This window comes from Ammospiza caudacuta, chromosome 3 (assembly GCF_027887145.1).
Source record: "Ammospiza caudacuta isolate bAmmCau1 chromosome 3, bAmmCau1.pri, whole genome shotgun sequence".
Classification (NCBI taxonomy): domain Eukaryota; kingdom Metazoa; phylum Chordata; class Aves; order Passeriformes; family Passerellidae; genus Ammospiza; species Ammospiza caudacuta.
The window spans coordinates 72,787,729-72,803,575 of record NC_080595.1 but is presented as its reverse complement, the minus strand read 5'-3'; the positions used below and the strand labels follow the sequence as shown (position 1 = coordinate 72,803,575).

The following is a 15,847-nucleotide window of genomic DNA, read 5'->3' as shown; positions in this document are numbered from 1 at the left end:
GTCAGCTTGGCCACAGAGTAAAATGAAAGTAGCATTTGTAACTGGTCAGTAGCAAGGTAGAGGATGGGGAGGCAGAGAATAGGACAGAAGAAAGGGGCATCTCATCTCCTGCATGACTGTTTGCAAAGCTTTTAGCAGGGCCTGTTCCAACAGGACAAGGGTAATGGTTTTAAACCAGAAGATGGTAGATGTAGAAAAAATAAGAGGAAAGTGTTTTTTTACAATGAGGGTGGTAAAACACCACAGCAGGTTCCCAGTGAGGTGGTGGGGTGGATGACCCATCCCTGAAACTGCTCCAGGCCAGCTTGGATGGGGCTCTGAGCAAACTGATCTAGTTGAAGATGTTCTTGCTTACTTCAGGGGTATTGGACTAGACAATCTATAAGGTCCCTGCCAGCCCAAACCATTCTATGACTCTGTGATAAATGAAGGCATAACTGGAGCACTTGTTTCCTTGCCTTGATACAGTTTTCATTGCTGTGGGGTAGCTGGCTGCTAACTCAGGGTAAATAGGCTTTTTGTGGTGAGACAGAAAGCAAGACTGCGTGAGTCTGTTACAGATGTTAACAGGGTAATTTGAAGGCAGGCAGGTTAAGACTTTGATCTAGCTCTTTTCATTTTTAATCCATTTGCAAAGTCCATGTAAGCAGAGGTGTGAAAATGGAACATAGTTTGGTTTTGTTATGTGATGCACACCTCAGCTGTGCATCTGTCTCCAAAATCTCAGCACTGTCTGAAGTACAGGTCCCACAAGAAAAAATATTTGGTAGTGCCACTTCCACAAAAGATGCTCAGCTTAACCCATCCTCCAGTTTTTTTTTTCTCATCACTTGGTTTCATAGTATAATGCTTCACATAGATTTTTAATTTTAACATTAGGCAGTACTCTGGTGCTTTATTGGGAGTTTCTGTACTCTTTTACTTTTAATCAATAGCTTTATTCAAAGTCAGCAAGACTTCTCACATGTGCCACAATTAAGTCCATGCTCAACATAACTGGCAGCTGCCTGAGAGGGAGCTGACTTGCTGGGCTGTGGCATTTGGGACATGAGCCTTGCCTTCAGAGGGTGTTGTGCTTTGGGAAGTCGCTCATTTCCAGCCCTCTCTGGTGCTCAGGCTTTGAGAAGTAGAGAAATGGGCTTGCACTTGCTTGAGCTGCTTGTGAGCCACTGGCCAGGTTTTACTGGGGGCTGCCAGGCCTGTCTGGGTATCTCCTGCTGACCTTGTTACGGCCATCGGGGCACACCAAATGGAGTCACTGGCAGGCAGTCACATTAACGAGAGGCCAGCCTTAATTTGCCCTTTGAAAATGAAGAAATCAATATGTTGATCCAGTCAGAAATCCCTTTATTCACAAAACAGTCTACCCCAAACCCCTCCACATAATTAAGGCTAAAGCCAAATTTTGTTTGGGTGAAATGCACAATCTGTCTACTCCCTAAGCTGTGCTGAATGAAGTTCTCCCCTAATGGCACAGGGAGCAGCTGTCACACTGTTGCTTTAATAACCATGAGACAAAATGATTAAATTTCCATCAATCATTTAGCATTATCAGAATAGGTCATTTTAATAAATTGTTATCATAGGATCAGTGCCTGGCACCTTAGACAGGAGACAGTTTAAGTGATCCTCCTTGCAGGAGATGCCCATCCTGGTTAAAGCAGCAGTTCCACTAAATCCACCATTTTTCATGAGGCTGTCTGCTGTCAGGGTCTTTTCAAAGTAAAGACATTCCTGTAATCGACTCAATGGCTTTTTGGTTTCAGCCAGTGTCCCCTTGTTCTTGCACTGTATAAAAAATCATCAATCTTTCGTCTTGGGGAAAATCCTCAAAAGGTAGTAAGTGTGAGGTGTGAGGGGACTAAACCCTGTTTTCAGAAGTGATTTCAGAGTCAGAAGCTACATGCCCAGCAATACTGATGTCTACCAAGTGAACTTTCTGAAAATGTGAGAGGATTTCATGGGAATGTTTAAATGTACATACTTTCCAAAACCCTATGTGGTGTTTGCCTGTATCTCTAAGCCACTGAATACCTTTAAAACTCTGTCCCCTTGCCCCCCGTGGTTGAAATGTTCATCTGTTTTCAGTGTTTTACCTACCTACCATGTTTCTTCATAGTCATCTCAGTGCTGTGTCCAAGGTATCTTCCCCATGCTTCTCTCTCCTCAGAGAAGTTTCTTGGCTAGAGAATGAGATAGACCCTAACCCAGTTTTTAAAGCCAGCTGGACCCTGTCTGTTGCTGGTGTATTGTGTGAGCAGGAAAATGGAAAACCCCAAAGTCCACACTGAAATTTGTGGCTCCTTACTGTTTGTCTTAAGCATCCTCTTCATCTGTCCTTCAAGGGTGTCAAACACTTACAGAAGATTTATTCAGCTTTTTGGTGATGCTGAGAAAAGGTGATTGTGAAAATGGAGAAAAGCTGGAAGATTCTTCATTGCTTCTACCTGGAAATATGTTTAACAAATCTACAGTGCACTGGGTTTCTGTAAATCAGACTTGACCATCATTTTTCATCAGAGAAAGGGTTTTTCTGTCCTGTTTGGGAGCAGCTAAGCTATCAAAGAAACACATGAACCTTGGCAAGGGAAAAGTATTTTCAGACAGGGTCATCTTATTCCTTGCTATATGTTTGAAGTTCCTGGGTGCAAACATACCTGAAATGTTCCTCAGTGTAAGCTGTTGTTTTGTTTGGATGTTTGCTTGGTTGCTTTTTTTTGTTCTGGTGGGTTTTCTGTTGTTGTTTAGGGGGTTTTGTTTTTGTTTTTGTTTTTCTACATGCAGTAATCTCACTGTCTTTTTTTCCTTTTTTTCTCCAGGCCCTCAAACTGACACGAGATGTAGAGAGAGAACCCTTTGCCAAATCTGCTGTCAGCAAGTGGACAGTGATACTGTTTACAGCTTACGACCTTTGTGAACCCTGCATTATTTTCCTAATGAAGCAGACTGTTAATAGGCCCCTTACTGGAGTGAAGAATCTACTTTTTTTCCTCCCTCTTTTCCTTTTTCTTTTTTTTTTCTTTTTTTGTTGAAAATTGAACTCATTCTGAAGTATGCAAACTCTTCCTTTTCTGGGATGGCCAAGCACCTGCTGTGGAGACAATGTTCAGCACCATCCTGTTGAGAACACACTGTGTAACCTTTACACTAGTTATTTGTCAATGAGTATGTGGTGTTTCAATATATTAATGGTTTATGGGATGTTTTAAGTTGGCTTTTCTTTTTGGAGGTTTTCCCTATCTGCCCACCCTCCCCCTCCGACAGCCTCCAGTTTTATTTCCGTAGATTTTGAACCATTTTTGCTTTCTCTCCCTGGGAAATCTGAGGCACTGTGCACATGAATGGCAATGACTGTAACCCAGCACTGCTCAGGTGTCAGGGTTTTCTGAAGGTACAGCGTTTGTCAGTCCTGTCAGCCAGCTGGATTCCAGAGAGGGGATATGCGTGCCCTGCTTGTTTGTCGGGTTGGTTGGTTTGTTTCTCTCTTATTCTTTCCTTAAGTTTAATGGTACACCCCTGTTTTCCGTAAGGGTCAGCCCAGAGCTGGTTGCAAAGCAGGGGAAGCTGGTGGGTGCCTCTTGGCTCACGAGGACAGACTGACAGCGGGTGCCACTGCCCTCACAGGCACCGAGGCAGGAGCCCCTCTCCTGCCCGCTGGAGCAGGCTCCCCTCCTGCCTTAGGTTAGCAAAGCTGCCCTCACTGCTCTGGGGAGCTGGTGAGGAGTTGCAGGCTGAGCTGCCACACAAGGTGAATGTAGTCACCTGTAGAGATGTGTTTGGAAGGACTTAAAGGAAACTGAGCGGCTGGGCGTTGGCAGGTGACTTGCAGTGACAATGCCAGGAGCTGAGGCACAGATCATTGCACAGTGTGTTATGGCATTAGTGATCCTGTTTATTTTTGTTGTTGTTGTTGTTTTGGACATATCCTTGATTATTTTTTTCCTTCTCATTATGTATAATCCGTTGTGGCAGAAGAAGCAGGAGTGGGAATGGCACAGTATCATGCAAATGGCTTTTCATATGAGCATAGATTGTAGCAGGATAAATGACACTGAAAGACAAGGCAGTTTTATATATTTTGCTTCTAAGATTTTCTTTTGTAAAATGGATAATAATTAATAATAATAATGAATAAAAGGTATGGTGCTGTATAGATCCTCTCTATAATCTGGAAAGTTTGATTACTTTTTATTAGTATCTGGGGGAGGGAGGGATGCAAAAAAAGAGGGGAAAACACCAATGGTACATAGGAATTTGGTATGAGGAGGTTCTGAATAGGACAGTGTATACATAATTCTCCAAAGCGATATATGAAGTTTTTTTTTCCTTTGCATTAAAGCATTATGCATATAAATATATAAATATATTTTATTATGTACAGAAATGGATCATTATGCATGGATGTTAGGAAAACAAAACTAGCATTTTAACCCAAGGTCTCAGTGCATGAGTTCCCACCGACCCATGTCCCATGCAATGTGGAGTGACTCCCTCTCGCCACTGCCACCACACGTGCACAGTCATGCACCAACACTCACACACATTCGTGGGCCCTTCCTCACTCCTTACCTTCCAGGTCCCTGAGGTGATTTTGGTGAAACAATGGCTCCTAGTGTGATGGAAGTTTTGGTTTTTTACCGTAGCCCCCATGCTGTTCTCTCATAAAGATGCACCTCTTGGCTTCTCCCCCCAGTTACGACTGTGTAGGCTCTGTGCAGTTGTGGGTAGCATAGCCCTGTAGCATATCAACTCTTTCAAGCAGCCAAGGGTTTATCATTTGCCTTTTAAAAAAACTTCTCTTTTCTTTTTACACTGAGGGGTTCTATTTGTTAGCATGTGGCCTAGTTCATTACATTCATTGGAGGTGGCTGGTGCACATTGCCCATGTCTATCAGCAACCAGCTTCCCAGGATGCTTGTGTGGCACAGCTGGGCACCCTGCTTACCCGAGCCCAGTTGCAGGCACCTTTTACTGAAATTGGTCAAGAGTTCATCACTGGCCTCCCCTGAGCGTGTGCCATTCGCCCTTATCTTCCTGGTGCACCCCAAAATGTGAGTGTATGCTGAAGGACTTCCCTCTGGTGTTTCTTTCGCTGAGGCTTCTCTGCAGCTGCTGCCCTGAGGCTGGACTTGTGCCCCAGCCCCATGTTCTGGCTGTCAGCAGAGCTCACTCAGTGGCTACCTGTGCTGAGGTGCAGCTTTTGATCCCTACACAGATGAGCCTCCAGTGAGACCCGTGGTGCTGCCCAAAGACCCATTGTCACTGACAGATCAGTAAAGCCTCACTCGATGGTATGGCCAAAGTCAGCAAACCCCATAATTTATTTTTTTCTTAATTCAGATTCAGTTCTTGTCAAAGGCAAGGGAAGACCTGTTGAAAACTTGAATGAAAAGGCTGCAAATTCTGTTCTGTTCCAGCAACTTAGCCTGCTTGGGTTCAGAGGAACTGCTTTCCACTGGCAGAAATGAGAGATGAAGTGATGGCCTGCTCTGTTCAGAAAATGGAGAAAAACCACTTGGTTTAGAGACAGCCCATCAGTGGCAGGAAAGTTTTTTTTAGAAGAAACAATAAAAGCATTAGTGGCTGAAAGGCTTAACCTGCCTCCCAGCAGTGTCAAGGGGAGCATTTCCATTGGCGTGGCTGGGACAGCTTGGGCCCCTGCTTTGGAGAACATCGCAGCACTCACTGAAGAGGGATGGACCTGGCCAGCCTCTTCAGTTTGGTTTGGTTTCTGTTGCTCAGTTTTGGGGCCAGAATTTTCAAGCAGCAGTGCCTGGTATCAGGCACCATACGCTGGGGACTCCAGTGTGGCAGCAGGGGACAAGCTGCTCTGCCCTCATGGCTTCTTGAAGGACGGGGAGGGAACAGGTCCCCCCAGGCCCAGGGGAAGCTCATCACCCTCTTCACCTGCTGAGGTGCCCAGCAAAGGCCCTTTACTCCAGAGGTGCTAGGTAAATCTCCCTGAATTCAAAGGGCCAGTTATTAAGGTGTCAAATTAAGCCTTGAATAGATAGTTTGAGGAACTTACATTTTGAAAATTTGGCCTTTGAGTCTTTGAACATGTTTATGCCTAGGAGTTGTCCTTGTGAAATCATGTCAAACAGATGAAGGTCAAGGTCACAATTACATGGTTGGCTTTTCGACACTTGAACTAAACAAAAGGCCTAAAAAGGTGTTATTTATGCAGTTTCTAGTCACAGGTTGGAGCTTGATTTAATGATTTTGTAAAAGAAATTTTCTTTGAAGAATAATCAGGTAGTTAAACACTGCTTAACTGCAGAAATTTTTGTGCCACTGCTTTAAAAAGTTACCTTTTAGGTCATGTATTTCTCCAAAATTATATCATTGCTTGGCAGTTGGTGTCCTGTAAGTGTTTCAAGTACACAGTATACCTTTGGAATTGCCAACAGATGCGAAGGGGGACCAGATACATTTCGTAACTGTGGGTTGGAAAAAATGGATTGTACATTTGGCTTCACATGTTTAACTTTTTTTAAAAAAAGTTGCATGATTGGAAAAAATATGTATACAGTATCTGTAAAACTGTTTTATCTGTTTCTGTTTCAAGCCATGTAAATTGGAAGAATATTAAATCCACAGCCTTATCGCGCATGGCCGTCTTTACATACCGAAGAGCTGAACAGTTTATACTTTTCATTTGGGCTATCTTGTACTTTCATTTGAAAGCAGACACTCTCACGTTGCAGTCTTACTGAGGATTTTATATTAAAAAAAAAAACAAAAAAAAAACAAAAAAAAAAAAGGAAAACAAAGAAAAAAGATGCTGCCCTGGAGGAATATATTACCTTACTACTCAGAGGTTGGAAGGAAGTTTGTTTTGGAGCAAAACCTGCCCCTTTCCAAATGAAGTAGAGACGCAGTGCTTACTCCACTTGGTGTTAGTAGATATTGCCTTGTGTATTCCATTTTAAATTGTAATCTAGTTTGTAAAAGAGATGGTGACGCATGTAAATAAAGCATAATGGATCTCTGCATTGCACATTTGCCTTTGCTCTGTTTTATTGTGTCACAGACAGACATGTGTTTACACAGAACCTGGAGAAGGGGTGACTTTCAAGCAGCAAGTGAAAATGGCTGCTGGGGCACTTGTGGCTGGGCAGGGGTCCCCAGCCTGCATCCCCTAATATCTGTCAATGCGTATTGACATGGGCCTCGGCCCTTCAATCCTTCAGCCAAGCCAGGTGGTGGTCAGATAACCCCCAGGAGGATCATTTACTGCTGCTAAAAAATCACAAGGTTCTCTTGAATCTGGGGACAGAGGGGAGTTGTCCCCAGGGGTGGCAGCTCGCCTGACCTGGGAGAGAACCAGTCCGACCGCAGGCCTGTCCAGAGAAGGGTTACACCCCCCACCAGGGGCTGGCTGGGTTTCAAACTGTCTTTGAAAAATGCCTGGAGTACTTGAAACCTCTCGTTTGGGATTTGGGATAATAAAACCAGCAGCCTGACTCAGCAGAAAGTTATAGTGAGGGCTCTAGCTGAGGCCATGGGGAGTGTGCTCAGAAATTAGAGACATGAAAACAAAAAAACTCTTCTCCCACCCTGATGAGAAGCCAGAGATGTATATGGTCTTTTTGAGTCGTTTTTCAGGAGGAAATGATATTTTCAAGAAAGAAAATCTCACAGGAGGGAGGGAGTTTTCATTACTCCAGGAGGACAAACCGTGATGTTGTCCGTGCAGAGCCCACAGGAACACTACACTGAAGTACTGCAGCAATAAAGAGCAGCTTGGGTATATCCCTTGTTAAACACAGCAAGAACTGTTCAGGTTTTGCTCTAACTAGAGACAGCCTGGAACATCACAAGATCCAGACAGGGAGTAAATAGCCTTTGACCAGGAGAAAGTGTGCATTAAACTTGCCAGAGTGACAGTGCACTTGTCCTGCAGCAGCTACAGCTTCCCCTCACAAACAGGGCTGTTTTGCTTTTTTTCACAAGGCTTCTCCAACAAGGCTCTGCCAGGGAAGGACCCAGATGCCCTTGGCATTGCCCCGCTGATTTTTGGGACACTGATATTGTGACTGTTTGGCCTAGTGAGGTGCCAAGTCAAAGGGACTCAGCTTTAACCTGAATTTAGGCAGGGATGGCCACAGCAATGAAGATGAGCTGATCAGCTCCTGAGCAAGTTTAGTGCTGAGCCTACTTGCGTCTATTGTGCTATGCCTCAGCTGTGACCTTCAGTTCACACGGCCTTGGAATAGCTAATTCTTATCTTTCACAGTACTTTCAAAATAAGTCCAAACATTTTAAAACTTCTCCAAGTTGTCCCAGAAGGCAAAAGACTTTTCAAGTTGCTGCTGAGGCTGGTGAGGCAACAGAGAGCTATTTTAGGAGCTCCCCACCACATTTGCTGAGTCGTGAGTTCAGCCAGACCAGGGAAAACAGTATTTTACAGCTCTTGTTTGGTTACTGCTGCCAAGGAAGTTTGGGGTGCTTTCAAGAAGGCTGAGATAAGTAAATCTGGGAGGCTACCTCCTTTCCTGGTTGGAGCCATCATGGCTGGAATCTCACCCTTCAAAAGGAAGTCTTCCTGGATGAAGTGGAGCCCAAGCCAGATGGAGTAGATACTGCTCTTGCTGGTACACACATTCATCCCACTGCCAGCAGCTTCTGGGCTGTTTCATGGCATCTCTCTTTGCCCAACCCAGCCCACAGAGCTTTTTTTCCCACTGGGTCTGCCTGTGGATTTTTTAAAAATGAAAATGTATTTATCACATAAGTACAAAGCATAGAAAACAAACAAAAAACCAAGTATGCTTTAATTTTTTTTTTTTACTGTGATTTGAATCTTTGAAAAACTTTGGAAATATCTGATGAAATTCAGAATCTCCAGATGGGAATTTTTATTTTTGCACCTGGATTTTCTTTGCATACTCATGACATGAGCAGTTTTGCATATGTCAAAACATTTACTTGCTAGAACAAAGCGTCTCCTGCTTTTATTTTTTGATGGTTTGATGACATACCAAGGACCTGATTTAATCTAGAAAATGAGATAAAATGTCCCAATTCAGTAGGAGCAGCTGGCATAAATGAGGTTAACTGTTGTAACATTCTTTTAATGTTACATTATGCCATGCAGGTTTAAAGATGCCTTTGTCCCATGAGTGACATGGTGAAATGGAAGGAAAACTGTAAAAATACATGACATCTCATAAAAATATTTCCAACTTTCAAGACAAATATAATGCTGATCAGGAGTCTTTTCCCTCAATTTTCACTCTTTTTGAGGCAATACCCTAAAACTTTGTTTTTGCTGGAATTTAAAGCACAGAGCAATTCCCACATGTTGCCCTTCCCTGGGGATCCGCTGTCCAGCAGCGCTCTCTGCAATGGGCATTGAGGGAAATGCTGCTGCTGGCACCTGTGCACCCTGGCACCACAGAATGTCAGACTTTGGCTCTACTTCATGCTCTGAGGGCCACTGTAAACCCTGAATTGTCCCATGGCTGGTGCAGCGAGGTCCAGTGCAGGAGGATGGGAAGGACATCAGTAGCAGCAAACACAGCAGGTGCCAGCACCTTGCTCTGGTGTGTGATAACCTCTCTAAGATTCACCTGCTGCATGGACAGTGGTTCCTTCTGCTGCTCCCAACCACCTTGGAAAAGGATGGCATTGGTTAGAAAGTGCTAGTTAAGAACTACAGGTGTACTCTACCTCTGACCTCCAAAGCAAAAGATGGAGAAAATGTGTGCATTGGCAGAGTCACCTCCGAGGTGACCCTGGAGAGCAGCAGAAGAAGCTGCTCCTGACACCTTCCCCTCCAGGAGGGAGAGGTCCAGCCATTCCAAGCCTCTGCTGAGAGTGACTGGCCTAGTGTTTGTCTTGGATTTGTTGTTTCAGAAGAAAATTCATACTTCACCAGCATTTTATCTTAAATCTCTCAGGCTTCTCTCACTTAAGTTTAACCAGGCTTGTACACCATTAACTAATTCATGGATGAGTGTCCTGGAGAAAAGTCACTGCTTAGCAAGCAATAAAGCAATTAATAAAAGACATACAATAAAAAAAACAAAGTCCTTTTACTCATTAAATTAAACCCATTGTCATTCACACTTCTCTGGAGAGTCATATTTGCAATATCAAATTGTGTTATCAACCTCAGTGTGCATCTGTTAGTCAGAATTTATGGCGAGGCTGCCTCATTTATACAGAAGTTTTTGCCATGCGCTGTCACTCAGCCTAGCAGACTCCCATGGAAAAGCCACAACTGAAGCTAAAATTCTGCTCTGCCACAGCAGTTATAAAATTATAGTGGCTTCCAGAGCTGGATCCAAGTCTCTTCCTGAGGAAGGCAGCTACCTTTGAGTGTCTTCTCTGAAGCCTCTGGAGAAGGTATCAGAGGGGAGGTCAGGCATGGATGTGGATGTGGAGGGGATGTGCAGTGGAGCTGTGTTTGCTCTGCAGTCTGGGTACAGTGGCTGTCACCACAGGGCCAGCACCAACCAAGTTACATGGACAGGAGAGGTCATGGGGGAAGTTTCCTTGAGTAACACAAATGCAAAGCCTCTCCTCCCTTCTTCTCACCCATAACAAGCACTTCAGGGTGAGCCCATTTCACTCAGTTTTTCACCAGAGGATGTCAAGGTGAGAAGTTGCCTGCAGAAGGTGCCCTGAATTGCTGGGTCCTGGGGGACATGGCTGCATTTCCAGCCTCTTAAATCTCCTACCAGAACATCTCTGCTTTTCCACAATGTCTTCACCTTCCCTTGCCAAAGCTTTGCTCCCTTATTAAGAAAGGGCCTCTGGGATGACAAGATGATGTTGCTGTTAGCAGGAGACTCTCAAGGTTTGGTTTTCCCCCACAAAGGGATGTTGAAGGAGCAGAGGGGTGGGCAGCTCCCACCTTACAGATCTCATGGACCATGCATCCAAGGGGGCTTCTCCTTGGGTGCAGAGAAAATGTCAAGAGATGTGAGCACATGGGAGTGAAAAACAAAGTGGAAAGGGTTTCATAAAATGCTACTCTTTAAATGATACAATGCCATGGGGGCATCTGAGCCACTTTTTCATTCCCTTTAGTCATTCTTCAACCCATATCTAAAGTCACCAGTGATTTTCGTTGCTGTCAGCCATTATCTTCCTATCTTTTAATCCTCATGAATCTTTTTTGGAAATAAATATTTTTTTCTCTTTTTTTTCCTTTTTTTTCATTCTATGACTTTTTTACATTCTCTGTTTTTCTAAGGCCCATTGTTATAATGTTTGTTGGGTCAATTATGTATGTTGTGGACATGATTTTTTTTTTTTTTGAGGCTTTGATTTAAGCAACTAGGCCAGGTAACACAATTACCTGGTAAGAACTCATTGCCAGCACAAGTCACACCATTCCAGCTACACTAGGAAGAAACATTCCTTGTTTTCCTGCTTCAAACTACACCTGAGTCTGAAGACAAAGTTTGCTGCTCTATCTGCATCAGACACCCTTTCCTTACACAGGCTAAACCCTGAACATTGCTTGGAACAGCAAAGTTTGCAGCCAGTGTGGTCTGGTGGCTGTATTCACAGGTCTGCTAAGGTAAGGAGAGGTAGAGCTGAGAGTACAAATGGTTTGTGGGCCTCTTACCAGGTATGGCAGCTCAAAGGGACACCAGCCCAAGACTTCAAGCAAATTCTTACAGACAAATAAATGGCAAAGAAATTAATGCCTTGCTCTTTTAGGAAGTGTCTCTCTTTGTTCATGCTCTGCCAAGTTTTTCTGTGAGAAATGAATATTGTGAATAACTTTGTACAGTTCAGGTGCAGCCCTGAACAACCAGCTGCAGAGCTGACAGTGGTGTCTGCTCTCTGGCAGTGCTGGCACGTGTGACCTGCAATGCTTCCCTGGGCCATAATCTGCAAAATAAGATTGAAAAACTTAGATTCTCTCTATTTCAGTGAGTCAAGAATCTGCAAACTTTTCCAGCTGAAGGTTATCAGAATTTGATGCTGATCACCTCATCCATAAGCTAACAAAAGGCTTACCTGTTTCTTTTCCTCAATAACTGACAGCCCTCTCTAGGCACATGTTCAGCATTTCAAGACTAATTTAAAGGTCAAATTTACCATATGGACAGATCAGGTGAGCTCATGGTTGAGGAAAGACCATCTAAAAGTGTCTTGTCTAACATCTGCACACACACACACACACACACACACACACACACACACACACACACACACTCACACACACTCTCAGAGGTCACACACACATTTCTTTTCCATCTAGCCTTGTCCCAGACATGCCCCATGTGCTGGAATATCAGGATAAATCTGTACTAGAGATGTAAGATGTGGGCCAAATCTGGCACCTTAAACACAAGGTAATGATAAGAGTCTGACAAAAGAAATGTTTGAAGAAAGAGATGGAGTAGAATTACATTGTTCTGACCCCTCTTATCTGAAACCTGAATTATGGACAAACTTATGAAGTACTTTGTGTTTAAGCACTTACACCCAAATTTTCAGGGCCATTATGGGATGCAGACTCTCATGCTTGGAAACAATGACCAGTCCCTACATTCTGAGGATTTCTTCACCATGTCCCACAAACTTTTTGACCAATTGACAATTTTCAGCCCCTCTACCTTCCATCTGGCAGAAAAACTACAGGTGCTTGACCAGAGAAGAGGAATTTGGAGATAGCAACTTCTTTTTCACCAAGACACTTAACTATTGGCTTGCTTGTGTGCATTTCTAAAAGTAGGACTTGTGTGCTATCTCCCCTCCCAGCTGTCCCTTCTATCCTCCTCCTATGAGCCTAATCTTGTGCCACACTTGTCCCCTGGTCCTCCTGCCACCTCCCCACCCAGCCTTGGCTGGATGCTGTGGATGTGGAGCCCTGGAAACCCAAAAGCTGGCAGCAGGCTCTGAGTGCTGGTGCAGGTCAGGCAGCCCAGCAGCAGCTGGAGGACACTGCCCAGCGCCCAGCAATGCCCAGGCGCAGAATGGGCATGGCTGCCACGGGCCAGCATCAAGAGCTGGGAGGGAAAATCAGCCAGGTGAGGTTCAACAGACAAAAGAGGAGACAGACCAGCTACCAAATGCCAAGTGGGGCACGAGCAGCAGCCCTGGAAAAAAGGGCAGTGGGCAGTAAGGAGGTGGAAGCAGTCTGAGCTCCTGCTGTGGAATTGTGGCACTGGGGCCTCCTCCGATGTTTAAGCCAGGCTGAAGAGGAGCAAGAATGAGCAGGGGCAGTGGGATTGGGGACCAATGGGAGAAGGCTGATGTTATGTGTTAGAACAAGTTGAGAGGGGACAGAAAATACCTTCTTATTTTTTAAGTAATTTTCTTCATTACTTCATGAAGAAAATTACTTAAAACCCCCCACCCTTCATACCCACTAAGGAGAGGACACATCCATGTTTCATCTACAGTAAATTTAGGTTATGTTCTCTTAGCTATGAAGATAATTAACACATTTCCTAGAGGTGTGGACTTTTCTTCATTAAGGGTGTTTTTTGGGAACAAAATGTTTGCCTGGATTTTCCACGGCCCTGCCTCAGAGCAGGAGGATCTCCTGAGGTCGCTTCTAACCTCACGCTCCTATGACTTGCCTTAAAGCAGCTTTAAAGCAAGACAAAAACATTTAAAAAAGCACAGAGTCTTCTGTCCTTTCCTACCTAAGGCACAGGTCTCTGTGTACAGTAGCAAACTGTTATCTTTTCTGCTGGTTGGACTGTAGCAGGTATTGAGCAATGTCGTCCCATTGTGCTGACACGAGGCAGGCCCAGGGAGGTGTTGGTGTAGCACAGTCAGGGAATCACAGAACCTGCTGAGCTGGAAGGGACCCTTCAGCATCACAGAGTCTGACTCCTTCTGGAGTATAAATACAGGTGAAAATATAGATATTCCTGCAGTGGGTCAGGTTTGTTCCAGAGGTGACCTGCTTTCCCTGCTGAGGGCACGGGTTGGCCCTCCTGGCAGGGACAATGGGCCAGACCAGGAAAAGGTGCAAGCAGCAAAACCTCACTGACTGTGGGCAGCAGGACTGAGTGGGCAGGGACATGTCAGGGAGAGGCAGCTATGGGTGAGCACCTGCTAATCAGAAAACCCAGGCCCTGGTGAGAGATGCAGCCTGAAACCTTTTGGGGTGTTGCCTGTCACTGTTGCCAGGCCACCGAGGCAAGTGTTTGGGAGGGTGTCTGTCTGAGACAGGAGGACCCAGACAGTCCATAATGGAAAAGTGGGCAAAGTTCTGGTGTCTGAGCAGGCAAACTATGCCAGAGGAGAAGAAGATGCTCATGGCAGCAGCAGCCTCCTCTCCTGCTGGCGAACACGAGTGATGGCTGCCTCCATGCCCAGCAGTAACCTCACCAAACAAGGCCCAGCACCGTCAGCCAGCAAACTGTACCAGACTTGGGCTCCCAGACAGAGAAAACAACCCCCTACCTGTGTGATGTTTACATTAGAAGTTTATTTTACAGTTCATTTCACAATCCGTTTCTCCTCTCCCTTTGCTGGGAGGTGATTTATGGTGCTGCAGATCCTATCTGCCCGCCCTGCCCAGGGCACAGACCTGGGGAGAAACCTGCCAGGGCTCTGTCCTTGTCCTTGCTGCTCTCTCCTATACAACTGCCCTTGCCTATGAGTAAAACTACAGCAGTTCCTCCCAAATAATGATAAATTAGTCTCTTGCTCCCTTGTGCTGGTGTTGGTGTTTGGGGGGTGGGCAGCTCAGGGTCTCTGGGGAGAATGAGCAAACAAGCAAATGTGAACTTCCCTCTGGCTGCCTGCCCTCCTGGGCCCATGGTGGGGTGCTGAGGACTCATGCCATGCTGTAGGACTGCAGACCCTGTGTCCCCAGGTGAGGAGTTGCCATTCCTGGCCGTGAAGCTGCTGGCATGATCCATGGCTTCGGGACACGGCTGCTCCCTGCCCGTCCTGTGCCGTAAGGGACTTTCAGGGGCTGCTGGGATTAACTGGAATTAGTTGCTCAGTGATACATTTAAATGCTGATTTTTGTGTTTCCTTGTTCTAGTGACATTCAGGGAGGTGGTTTAGCTTCACTGGTTTAATCAAGAGCTCCAGAGCTGAACATGCGAAAATGATGTGCTGCATTTTACTGAGAAAATAAGAGATCTGATCAGAAGATGTGGTGAGAAATCCCTGAGTAATACTTGACCTTCCTTGCTGTCTGTGTGCTTTGAAGGCAAAGGATTTAGTGCTTCCTTGTGCAGAGCCAAGTGTTCCCTATGAATAACTGGACCCAACCTAAAAGCAGGAGGAAGTGTATTTAAAAAAACAGAGGTGTGGTAATGACACTATCAAGCTGTTTGTGCGTTGTGCAACCCACGGCTCCTGAAGAGCCTGCTCCCCAGTCATGCCTAAATCATTCCATCAAAACAATGACAAAACCCTGATAAATTGACTGGCAAGAGGGGTTTGTTCCTTTTCCTCAAGAAAATGCTGTTCACCTCACATAAATACGAAGTTCTGTGGACTGAATGCTCGTGTGACAGATACAGTGCCTCGTAAACATCAAAGCCAAAAGTCTGAAAGAACTTTTCTCTTACAGTTTTCTTTATCACCACTAATTGCCCTGATGATGACAATGTGTGCAGATAGTAAGAAACAGAAGAGTTTCACATAGAGGGCACTGAGATTACCTATAATTGCATAGATTAACAGCTAAATAAGTGTCTCTCCATAAATGTTAGCAATTTACACCTTTTGAATTGTAGTTGTACCAAGTGGGTGAGGGTTAATGTTAAGAACATTAAGAAATTGTTTTCTTGTTCAACCTAATGCAAACTAGAAGTCTAGAAAAAGGGCATAGATTTGGCAATACTTGTGTTTGGGTTTTAGGTGACTGGTTCAAATTTAGTCCATTCCTACAAGGGTAACAGTT

General features: G+C 44.8%; 1 protein-coding gene across 2 annotated transcripts in view; it reads left to right on the top strand.

The window, feature by feature from the left end:
- FOXO3 (forkhead box O3) overlaps nucleotides 1-7,224 on the top strand; it is an 89,071-nt gene extending 81,847 nt beyond the window's left edge. The window contains exon 3 of one of the 2 annotated variants that reach the window (XM_058800696.1): nucleotides 2,820-7,224. Coding sequence is in view for 1 of the 2 variants with exons in the window: in XM_058800697.1 (XP_058656680.1) it covers nucleotides 2,820-3,032 (213 nt within the window). In the remaining variant the exon portion in view is untranslated. The remainder of the gene's footprint in view (nucleotides 1-2,819) is intronic. The other variant, XM_058800697.1, reaches the window with a different exon arrangement.
- The last annotated feature ends 8,623 nt before the right edge of the window (nucleotides 7,225-15,847 follow it).